The sequence below is a fragment of the Pristiophorus japonicus genome, chromosome 14 (assembly GCF_044704955.1).
Source record: "Pristiophorus japonicus isolate sPriJap1 chromosome 14, sPriJap1.hap1, whole genome shotgun sequence".
Classification (NCBI taxonomy): domain Eukaryota; kingdom Metazoa; phylum Chordata; class Chondrichthyes; family Pristiophoridae; genus Pristiophorus; species Pristiophorus japonicus.
Genome location: NC_091990.1, coordinates 129,104,017 through 129,116,143, shown reverse-complemented (window position 1 = coordinate 129,116,143; position 12,127 = coordinate 129,104,017). Strand labels below are relative to the sequence as shown.

The following is a 12,127-nucleotide window of genomic DNA, read 5'->3' as shown; positions in this document are numbered from 1 at the left end:
GAAGCAGTCAACTCATCAGCTGAAACAATGGCAAGTCATTTCCCACCTCAGCTTCACTGACGAGGTTTAGGCACAACAGGAAACTGGTGGATGACCTGTTAAATTCAAAAAGCTGGGAAAAAAACATTAAGTGGCTGTTAGCAAGCCACTAATTATTTCACTTGCCTCACCCACCACTGTGTGTTGGATCTGCTCAGCACTGGCAGACCTGACATTTGATAAAGGCATGGGCGGCAGGGCTGCACCCCGACCCGCTGACACCCGACCTGCCAGTGATCATACCTGCTGATCACCCCCCTGGAAAATTCTCCCCTTGGGTTTTGATTGGGAAAGTCATCAGCGATGGCAATTAATCATTACTTTAAAAGTTAGTGGAATTACAGGAAAATGAAAGTCTTACTGCCCAATAGAAGGCAATCATCAAATGCTCCAGAGTGAGTAAGGCAAGGTAATCAATTCACATGAATGGAATACACAAGGAAAAATGGATTGCAAATGTCAACACTGCATTTGAAACTTGACCATTACAATATATGATTCCTGTATAATTCAAAGTTATAGATTTATAACACAAGTCGCTGATGGGTGAATGCTTCATGATGTGGTACTGGGCTATAAAAACCAGAAAGGTCCCAAGTTTTCTTGGTGCTCGGTGACAAGTTCAGTGATCTCAGCCTACAGTGGAAAGTACTAAAATTCACTTCATTGGATTAGCCTGGGTAGTGGGGGAATCAGCCACACAACCCCTACAACAATCGTGCGCATGGGTGACCACTGGATGAGGCAAGAAAGTGGCTTGTCTGTGATGCCCTAAATTGGTCAAATAACCTGCAGACAGTGACGGTGTAGACTTGTGACAGCTGGGTACAGAACTAGATTCCTGTGGACCATGTAAGTTGGGGGGGGGGAGGAATTAAATTAACATATCTGCTGTGTCTGAACTGAAAGTTTTCTAGTGCTTTAGAAAGCTAAAAATATTTGAGTGACTGAAATGGCCAATGCTAAGTGTAGGTTTCCTACCACATCCATGTTTGAAAGAAACCCAGCGTCTGGAAGGAAAGCCATTGTTAAATTTTTTTTTGAAAATCCAGTAAAGCACAAAAGACACTGGAGACAACAGGGGAGAAATTCGGGTTGTTTGCGCCTCCCGTTACTAATGGGGCGCAAACTGCTTTTCGCCCAGGTTCAGTGCCGCTAATGACTCCCGCTAAATTCCACGGGAGTATAGCGGTGGCGGTACAGGTAGCGCCCCGCCCCACTGCCGATGCCAATGTCATCACTGTGCGCAGTGACCCGTTTTTGTCCCGGAGCGAAAATTGGGGAGTGCCTCCTGAAGCTGGGCCGGGCGATACCAGCGACAAGCTTCAGGGGACGATACAGGGCTGTCGGCCACTCGGGGGCTCTAAAGGGGAGGTGGCGCTCGGAGGAAATAAAATTGGCCTGTTGCGTGGTGGATCGCGGAGCCCTTGCGCAATCCGGCAGCCCGGCACTCCGCTTGAATGTCGGGCTGATGACACAGCACCCCGCTCCCCGGTGGTCCAGGTAGGGACCCACAGAGTCGGCAGCTTGGCAGTGTTACACGTCCCAGCGCAGAGTGCTGCGCCCTTCTCAGATTGGTTCCGCCCCGCTCGCACTCCACAGAGGAAGTGGAGCGCATTTTTTTTGCGCTCCACTTGCTGCCAGGGCAGTAACCCCAATATCGCGAGTGAGGCGGGATTCCACGCCTGGCGGAGGAACTCGCGTCTCGCGGCTGTTACCGTCACCAAATGGGGCACTACACAATGTCCCCCCCAACATATCGGTACTCAATGACAGCATTCTGATGCAAAACAAATTCCCAGCACATCTTTTCCTAAGTTAAGCGACCAATGGTCCAGTTAAAAGGAAGTCATTCATCAACTACTCTTTTGAACAAAAAGGGTTTGGCTTATGAAAACAATATCCAATACATTACTTGTAAGTTATCAAGGTGAAGTTTCTGGTTTGTAGCTTAATGAAGAATGATTTCTACCCTTGTAAAGCTGACCAAACATATAGCATTGGTGCAGCATGCAAGTGATTTAACATGCTGTGCTACAGAGATGTCATCATCATCATCATAATCATAGGCAGTCCCTCAAAATCAAGGAAAACCTGCTTCCACTCAAAGTGAGTTCTCAGGTGACTGCGAGAGGTGGGCACCGGAGGGACTGGAGTGCATCATCACGCCTGGCAACCAAATTTTAATTTGATTTTACGTTTTAAAGTTAATTTGTTTTAATTGCCGGTGCTTTTAGTGTCCCCTTCCCTTTTATAGGGGGCACTGGGGAAAAATTGTGATTTTAGTGCCCAAAAAAAAAAAAAAAAAAAAAAAAAAAAAAAAAAAAGGGGGGGGAAAAAAAAGGGCCTTGTAAATGTCTGGGGTGTCACCCAGGTCGGGTGGCACCGTTTAATGTTTTATGTTTTGCAGGTGAACTCCAAAAAGAGTCTCAGGTGACTGAACAGTCCCTGTCACAGGTGGGACAGATAGTCATTGAAGGAAAGGGTGAGTGGAGAGTTTGGTTTGCCGCACGCTCCTTCCGCTGCCTGCGCTTGATTTCTGCATGCACTCGGCGACGAGACTCAAGGTGCTCAACGCTCTCCCGGATGCACTTCCTCCACTTAGGGTAGTGTTGGGCCAGGGATTCCCAGGTGTCGGTGGGGATGTTGCACTTTATCAGGGAGGGTTTGAGGGTGTCCTTGTAATGTTTCCTCTACCCACTTTGGGCTCGCTTGCCGTGTAGGAGTTCCAAGTAGAGCACTTGCTTTGGGAGCAAGCCCCAAATGTGGCCTGCCCCATCCCCCACGTGGCGATTCTCTGATCTGGGCTGTGCTGCAGGAGATACCAACCAGAAGGAAAGGGCTTTTACACAAAAAGATAGAGGCGGAGGTAAAATAAAGGTGAGTAAATTCCACTGATTACTTCCACGGTGCTCTGTCCCTCTGCACATGCGCACACGTTTAGTACTACGCAGGCGTAAGCGATCCGATCGTGCGTGCACTGTACCAAAGGGTGCGACGGCTGCGGCCTGCATTGGTAGGCTTTCCGCAGCACTATGCAGAGAAGGTCAGGGGATTGGATGGGGGATCGAAGGAGAGGAGCGTGGATCGGGGGGGGGGGGGGGAGGGGGGAGGAGAGGAGAGGGGATCGAGGGGGGGAGAGGAGAGGTGAGGGGGTGAGGGGGGAAAGGAGAGTAGATCGGGGGGGGGAGGGGAGAAGAGGAGAGGAGATCGGGGGGGGGGGAAAGAGGGGATTGAAAAGGAGGAGGAGAGGTGATCTAAAGGGGGAGGAGAGGAGAGAGGAGATAGGGGCGAGGAGAGGAGGGGGGACGGTGGGGAAGGGAGGAAAGTGAGAGGAGCCAAAAATCTGCTGCAAGTATCCCAACTTGCACCAAGTCCCATTCACCCATCATCATCATAGACAGTCCCTCGAAATGAGGATGACTTGCTTCCACGCCAAAAAAGGATGAGTTCACAGGTGTTTCGAATGAAGGACCCGAACTACATCCTCCTGAAGGGTGGAAGATGCCTGTGCATGGATTTTTTTAACGTGTGGTGGCTATTACACACCAGCCACCACACAGGCTTGACAGAGCAAGATCTTGGGTCCAGTGGCAAGGGTTAACTGGAGACCGGCTCTCTGCTGCACGGACCTAGTGTGCACACATATTGCAGTGTGGACTGGCCCATGCTGCCCCGGGCCCCGATCACATCCCTCTCTCACTGCTCCTTCGCCCCGATCTCGCCGCTCCTGCTGTATCTGCCCACGCTCCAATCACCGACCTGGACCTTGCTGACGTCACTCTTCACTGCCGTCGCCCTCGTGCACCAAGCTCGCGCTGCTCCCTGGAGTTATATGCCTCCATGCTGCACCCAGGCCGCTCACCTCCACACCCTCCACGGTCCCGACCCACCGCTGGTGATCCCACGCAGGTCAGGGCCTCCACACTGCACGAGAACACCAGCGGCAAGCCAGGGCCACAAACGGAGAGGAGGCGAGCAGCCCAGAAGCCCCGACCTGCGCTCATTGACCTACATTGGCGCATGGTCTACCAACAACGTTGCCGCTAAGCTGCACAACTGTCTTGAGGTCCTGCGCTGGCCGCTTATTGGCTTTTGCATGGGAGATTTGGCACATGCGCAAAATTTTGAATGGGCCACGCAGCCTGTTTAAAGGACCGCGCAACCAAAATACAAATTAGGGAGAACATTGTCCAACAACACCTTCATTTTAAAATTCTCATCCTCACGTTAAAATCCCTTCTAGGCCTCACCACTTCCTATCTGAATTCAGCAGTGTGAGCGTCCCTAATCCGGGAGGATAAGTCCCATCTATTCTCTGAAAGCAGTAGTGTTAGTATTGTGAGCTCTATAGCCTGGCTGTCACAATGAATGGATCAAATTACACATTGCAAAGATTGTGATTACTCTCCAGCAGGCAAAAACTAATTACACATTCCAGAAAAACTGTTGGGTGTGTCTTATCCTCCAAAGGGACCAATCAGAAATCTGGTCTTGTCTTCCAAGGGGACCAATCAGAAATCCGGTGTTGCAAATAAACACATGCAGTAAATTCACGCTTCCCTGGCACACTTTCTAAGACGATGAATAGCACCTATTGGCAGAGACCCGGAATCAAGTCATCTGCCATCTGAGGATACAAGCAGGTACTATAAATCATTGTGACATGAACTGGTCTTCAGGTAAACACTTTCTTTCAACTAAAGCTCCCATTAACTAGCAAATGTGTTGGCTCTGACTACAAAGGAAAATAAAAACAGTAGGTGCTCATAATTAAAGCTTGATAGTATTCAGATTCATAGTGCGATGACTTGGGGTTATAAAAAGGTACCTTGGTCTAGTATGGGTTTTAATTCTGCATATCTGAGACACTGACCTATTTTAAACCTTTCAAAATAGAAAAAAAAACATGTTTATGGAAGGTGTATTTGCATAGTAACATTTTACACAGCAAACTAATCATATTGCAATTTATCTCACAACAATCTCACTATTTTAGGGGGGTAAACACAAGATGCTGGACCTTCTAAATCGCCTTTGCGCCTGCCTGACCCAGTGAACATAGCTTATGGGATCAGGCTCATTGACATACTGTTCGTGGGTTCCCAATGGCACTTGCACAATCACTAGTTATCTTCTCCATGCAAATTGTGGGGTCTGTTACTTCCCGTATGTGAACTCCTCAACCCATCAGACCTTGCTCTACTTGACTACAATCTCAGATTGAGTTGAATTTAGACAGACTCATACTGTTTGGTAATGTGTCCATGATGTCCATATCATATCCAACAAAAATGTCAATCATACTGCAAGGCTTTTAATTTTCTGTTGACTTATAACTCAGTTTTCCTGAAAAGTACTACTAAAATGTACAACATTGTGTAGCATGAAGACTATTTTGCTGCTTGTGACAATAACACATTGTGGTTATATGGCAGGTGTGCCTAACAGTTTAACATTCCCTTCAATCTGTAATAAACCTAACCATCACGTGCTGAATCAATCACCGGAACAAGCATTTGATCAAGGTATTAAGTGGCCAATTGAGTGATTCTAATTAAATCCTCAACCAATTACAGCAGAACTAAGAATGATTACTGCCATAATCTTACTGCTAAACATTTAAAGTAGTTCTACTGATTTCTAAAGAAAACTGTGTATTTTTAGTTTTGCAGCTGGTATGCATTGGAAGCGAGCTGATGTACAGCGAGACCCGTAAATTAGAGACACCCAAGGGACTTGCATCAGGTGCCCTTTATTTGCAGGCGTCCATGTCTGTACAGCAAACCGGATGAGCCAAGTACCCTGGGTTTGGCTGTATCTCCTGCAGTGTTCTTTCTTTTTATGGCCCTCACCTGGGATAATGCCCAATTTGGGAGCCCTGCCAGCGGGATAAGATGGTAACAACAACTTGCCTTTAACGTCGGCAAACGTCCCAAGATTCTTAACGGGAGCGTTAGCAAGCACAATTTGACACTGAACCATGCAGAGATATTAAAGCAGATGGCCAAAGAGATAGGTTTTAAGGAGTGTCTTAAAAGGAGGAAAAAGAGGCGGAGGGGTTTAGGGAAGGAATTAGAGCTTAGGGCCTTGGCAGCTGACTGCACGGCCGTCAATGGTGGAGCGATTAAAATCGGGGATGTGTAAGAGCCCTGGAGGATTGTAGGGCTGGAGGAGGTCAGAGATAGGTGCTGGAGGAGATCACAGAGATAAGGAGGGACGAGGCCATGAAAGGATTGAAAACAAGGATGAGAATTTCTTTTAAATCGAAGCATGGCTTAACCAGGAGCCAATGTAGGTCAGCGAGCACAGGGATGAGGGGTGAACGGAACTTGATGTGAGTTAGGATACAGGCAGCAGGGCTTTGGATGAGCTTAAATTTATGGAGTGTGGAAGATGGTAGGTTGGTCAGGAGTCCGTTGGAAGAGTCAAGTCTGGTGGTAACAAAGGCATGGATCAGGGGTTCAGCAGCGGAGTTGAGCAATGTTATGGAGATGGAAATAGTGATGGTGCAGAGATGTGGTCGGAAGCTCATCTTGGGTCAAATACGACACCAAGGTTATGAACAATCTGGTTCAGCATCAGACAAATGCCAGGGAGAGGAATGGAGTCGGTGACTAGGGAACGGAGTTTGTGGCGGGGACCAAAGACAATGGCTTTGGTCTTTCCAATATTTAGTTGGAGAAACACAAGAAATAGCAGCAGGATTAGGCCATAGGGCCCCTCGAGCCGGTTCCACCATCATTAAGGTGATGGCTGATCTTTGACCTCAACTCCACTTTCCCACCTGACCCCATTCCCCTTGATTCCCTTAGGAGTGCAAAAATATATCGATCCAAGCCTTGAATATACAACGATTGACTATCCACAGCCCTCCGAGGCAGAGAATTCGAAAGATTCACCACCCTGAGTGACGACATTTCTCCTCATCTCAGTCCTAAATGGCCGACCCCTTATCCTGAGACAATGCCCATAGCTCTAAACTCTCCAGCCAGGGGATCAGCCTGTCAAGCCCTCGAAGAATCGTATATAGTTCAATCTGATCACCTCTCATTCTTTTAAACTCGAGAGTATAGGCCCAATTTAGTCACTCTCTCCTCATAGGACAACCCTCTCATCCCAGGAATCAATCTAGTGAACCTTCGCTGCAACCCTTCTAAGGCAAGTAAGGCAAGACTTGGTACATTGAAGGCTCTCTGTGATTTGTGAGTGCCCGTGGTTTCAATTACAATGGAAGTTTTTGGGGTTATCCATTTGTACAGGTTTCACTGTAGTTGGTTAACTCTTAACACAAGAACATTTTAATCATTACTTCTACAATACTGACCATTTCTTAAATTATTAGTTACCTAGTTTTAGGGAAGCCCTTTACCACTTCTATAGATACATATAGATCTGACAGGGACTCAGATCAAATCTCCCTCACCTTACGCATTTTCTCCAATTCTTGCTGTTTGTCTTCATTTGCCAGCTGCAGATCTTTCATTCGCCGCTCTATCTCTTCCTGCTCTGCTTGTAGTTTCTGCCGCAGCTCTCGCCGTTTCTGACGTCCTTCCTTATGTGGCGGAAGCCTCTCATCCTTCAATAGGTTGATGGCTGTTTGAATAGCTAGTCAAAATACACAAAGTGGAAATAAGACCCAGAGCGGAGAAAATGAAATTCAGTATAGCATTTCATTTTACCTTTCTTGTGCAAGAAGAGGGACAATTTTCCTGACATTGAAGTTGCTCACTTACAATTAATATTTTAACAAATTCAAAGTAAAACCTTACAAAGTTCTAGGTTGATGAGAGTGCAGAGTTGTTGCATCATGTGATCCACAAAAGACACCTGATGTCATTTTATGTACATGTAAAATTGTTAGTCCAAATTACCCCCCCAAAATGATCTAGCAAATATTCTATGTTCATAATTAGTGATGCGATGGCAAGGAATAGAACACTTCACCTTTATTACATTGATGCTACCTCCAGTTTCTATTTCTATTGAAGGAGAACCACATCTCATTGAGAGGTGACCCCTTTAAAAGACAAGAACAAACTCGCAACTATATCATTATCTCAGAGCACTTCACAGCTGAAGAAGTACTTCTGAAGTTTAGTCAGCATCCAAGCTATGCACAGCAAGGTCCCACAAACAACAATGAAATATATTACCACATAATCTGTTCTGGTGGTGTTGGTTGCAGGATAAATGTTGAACAGGACACAGAAAACTCCCCTGTCTTCTTCAAATAGTGTCAAGGGATCTTTTGCATCCACCCAAGAGGGCAAATAGGGCCTTGACTTAACGATTTATCCAAAAGATGGCGCCTTCAGTACTGCAGCACTCCCTCAGTACTGCAATGAAGTATCAACCTATTTGCTCAAATCTCCAGAGTGAGGCCTGAACTCACGACCTTGTGACTCAGAGGTGGGAATACGACAACTGAGCCACAGCTGACACTTTAGTCATATCTAGGCTGGCTTTGTTGCTCTGCTTCATCTGCAACAGCTGATACCAATGTGCTTTCCAAGGTGTATCCTCCCAAATAAATCCAAAGCCAAAGAGACGTACTATCCCAACAAGATGCAATAGGAAAATAACTCCTCTGTATTGCTTTTCTGGGATATTTGCTCATTAAGTGCGAACCAGTATCACTCAAATGATCTCTACCCAAACGCTAGTAGCTTTTTTAACATTTCTATAGCAAAGGAATTAATAGCCCCAATAGAACTAAAAGCTCCTACTTGAGCGCCCAATGTCCACTGAATTCAAAGCATTGCAAATAATAGTCTGCTCTTCATATATGTTAAATTGTCCAATGGACACCAAATTCTCTGTAGCAACAAACTTAAATATTTAAAAATGAAGGCAGATATAGTATTGATTTCCTAATATTAGAAGCTTTCAGAACATTTCGTAAATACTACATCTCCCATGGTGTTCTCACAGCAAGTACACATTGCCTGCGTCATCTCTGTTACTAGTAGTACGACTCATTTTCTCATCCATCTTTTTTCCCCGTTGTCTTTGCAGTCTTTTGTTTCTGTGCATCAGTTCTTTTGTGATTGTGTTGTGTTCTTTTCTTCTTTCGCAATTTTCTAGTCCTCTTTGATGCCCGTTTTGCTGCGTCTGCTACTCTTTCCGCAATGCGTGCATTACGGTTGGCACGGCGCATGCTACTGCACTCTGGTGGCCTTTTCTATTATTACGGTCCTGTTCCTTTCTCATTCCTGTTCCCTGCTTTATCTCAAGTTTAACATCCTGCTTTCCCCATCCGCTTCTCCCTCAAGTCCATTCTTCTCCTATCCAGGTCCTCTTATCTTTTGCCTTTCCTTCACCCTTTACAGTGTCCATTTGTGCTTTGCGTGCTTTAAAAGAGTCGATTGTCCATCCATGCCTGGACCAACGAATATCAGCTCACTGGCCTGGGACAGGGAATGGACACGGAGCTGCTGAGAAGCTTATCTTTAGGGCAGGAAAAGGAGCAAATGATGGGGCTGGGGAGTAAGAATGTAATAAATAGGAGCAGGAGTGGGCCATTTGGCCCTCGAGTCTGCTCCACCATTCAATATCATGGCTGATCTGATCCTGGCCTCAACTCCACTTCCCTGCCCGCTCCCCAAAACCCATGACTCCCTTATCGTTCAAAAATCTGTCTATCCCCACCTTAAATTTATTCAATGACCCAGGTGGAGCAGCCAATCACCATAAAGGCTGCAGGCAGCCTATTGTGGAAGAGCAACTGAGAACAGGAAGTGCAATTGCATACTCCCCTGGGTCAGCATGTACATCAGAAAAGGAATTCGTACTGGATAGTCAGGTTGGATCAGCAATGGGAAAAATTCACATGGGGACAAGCAGCAACAAAAGGGGAAGGTCAGGACTATAGTACGGAACATACCTGGGTTACTGCTGCTGGATTAGTTCTGAGGATCGCACATTCTGATTCACACAAAGTTTGCAGCTAATGAGCTCCAAGCTTAGGGAAGCTACACAAGATGTCAGCTGGAGATCTACAAGCAGCAGAGACTTGATATAAAAATGAGCCCTTACCTTGGATCCATTCCTGTTTCTTTTTTTTGTCGGATGCACTGATCTCAAAACTCTTATCGGCGCATTTTATCAGCAAGAGGCATTTCTTCCCATCTTTGTCTGGTAGAGACTGTAATGGAAATCAATGTGTTTTATTTTCACAATCGAACTACCTTTGACCATCAGACAGATCTGCATTAGTTTTGTACACCAGCTCCTTACGCTAATACTAAGATAGACCACAACCGCTGACATTGTCTGTATCTGCAGTGGCTCTAGAGAACATTCATTTACTGATAAAGAACAGCTTCTGTAAAAACACTTTTTTTTTAAAAATTACCTTTGGACTCAAATGGCTCATATCAGGAAAATGAGCCCACACGGACCATTGACTCTCTGGATTCTGTTTAATTAACTTTCTGGATTTATTGATCTGATAGGTTTGGAAATTTGGGGCTTTAGAACCAACATAAAGTCATCAGTCACACCCACAAATAGCTGGCAGTCTGATGGGGTATGATCAAACTTGAGAAATATGATTAGACCTCATGCACGATCTAAGGAGAAGTCGCTGCTGTACTGTTAGATGAGTGCGGGAGGATTAAAGAAACTTACATATCGCAGTTTTCACAACCTCAGGATATCAAATTGCTTCACACCGATGGAATTACTTTTTGAAGTATATCACTGTTATTATGTAATCAATTTGCACACAGCTCAGCCCGACAGTCAGCAGATATAAACGACTATTTTTCGTGTTGTTGGTTGAGGAAGGAATATTGACCAGGACACTGGGAGAACTCCCTGCATTCTCTATATGGTGCCATGAGGTCTTGTTCATCTACCTGAACGGCCAGATAGGAACTGGGTTTAACGTCTCGTACCAAAGACAGCACTTGTGACAATGCAGCAGCCCTCACGACTGCACTGAAGGATCAGTCTACATCATGTGTTCAAGTCCTGGGGCACAACCTTCGAACTCAGAAGCAACAAACCTGTCATGTATTCAACTATCATTGTAACCCATGTATAAGCTGACCTAAGTTGTACACCTTGAGAACATTGACCACAAGGGGGTGAACTTGTGGGAGACACTCCTAACCTGGACTTTCAGGTATAAAAGGGGAACCTCCACCCACCTTCATCACTTGAGGTCTTGGTAATAAAGGTAACTGGTCACAGAGTGACCTTCTCTCAAATATGGGCCTCGTGTGCATTTATACTGTATAGTAAGGACATATCATTGGCGACGAGAAACTGGGATTTAAACCACTCGAGCATGGCCACTAGCAGCACAGAAGTGAGGTACTGTGTTGGTGATGATTGGGACAACTTTATTGAGAGACTACAGCAAAGTTTTGTCACTAAGGAATGGTTGGGACATGATTCGGCCGACAAACGCAGGGCTCATCTCCTGACTGTTTGTGGATCCAGAACGTACTCCCTGATGAAGGACCTTCTAGCGCCAGAGAAGCCGGTGGACAAGACGTTCGAAGAGCTCAGTAAGTTGATCGGGGAACACCTTATACCGGCGAGCAGCATGCACATGGCGAGACACTGGTTTTACACGCACCGGCAGCGAGAAAGGCAAAGCATTCCTGACTTTGTGGCAGATCTCCGGTGACTGGCGAGCCTATGTAAGTTCACAGATGCATGCAGAGCGGAGATGCTGCGAGACTTTTTTTATTGAGGGCATCGGGCACGCTGGGGTTTTCAGGAAACTGATTGAGACCAAAGACTTGACCTTGGAAGCAGCGGCTCTGATAGCCCAGACATTTATCTCAGGGGAGGAAGAGACCAGAATGATGTATAACAAAAATCTTGGCTCAAATGCGGCAAACGACCAGGGAGTCAACATTGTTAACGCGGCACACAGTTCTCTCGGCAGACAAGGGCAATCGGACATGCCCCAGCATGTAGTCGAACCCAAAGGGGAAATTCAACAGAGACAATGGCTAGCTGAACGGCGATTCATGCCATCACAATGGACAATACGGCCAGTAATGGGGCCATCAACACCTGTTAATGGTGCGCTTAAGGATAGTTACAGAGACAGTCAGAGACAATCGAC

The 12,127-nt window shown here is 46.1% G+C and overlaps 1 protein-coding gene across 4 annotated transcripts in view; it reads right to left on the bottom strand.

Annotated features, from left to right (window-relative positions):
- Positions 1-12,127, bottom strand: part of swap70b (switching B cell complex subunit SWAP70b) — a 110,836-nt gene that overhangs the window by 32,613 nt on the left and 66,096 nt on the right. For all 4 annotated transcript variants that reach the window (XM_070899610.1, XM_070899612.1, XM_070899613.1 and 1 more), the window contains exons 6-7: positions 10,078-10,186; positions 7,466-7,647 (exon numbers count right to left, since the gene is read on the bottom strand). In XM_070899610.1, coding sequence (XP_070755711.1) covers positions 7,466-7,647; positions 10,078-10,186 — 291 coding nt within the window. The remainder of the gene's footprint in view (positions 1-7,465; positions 7,648-10,077; positions 10,187-12,127) is intronic.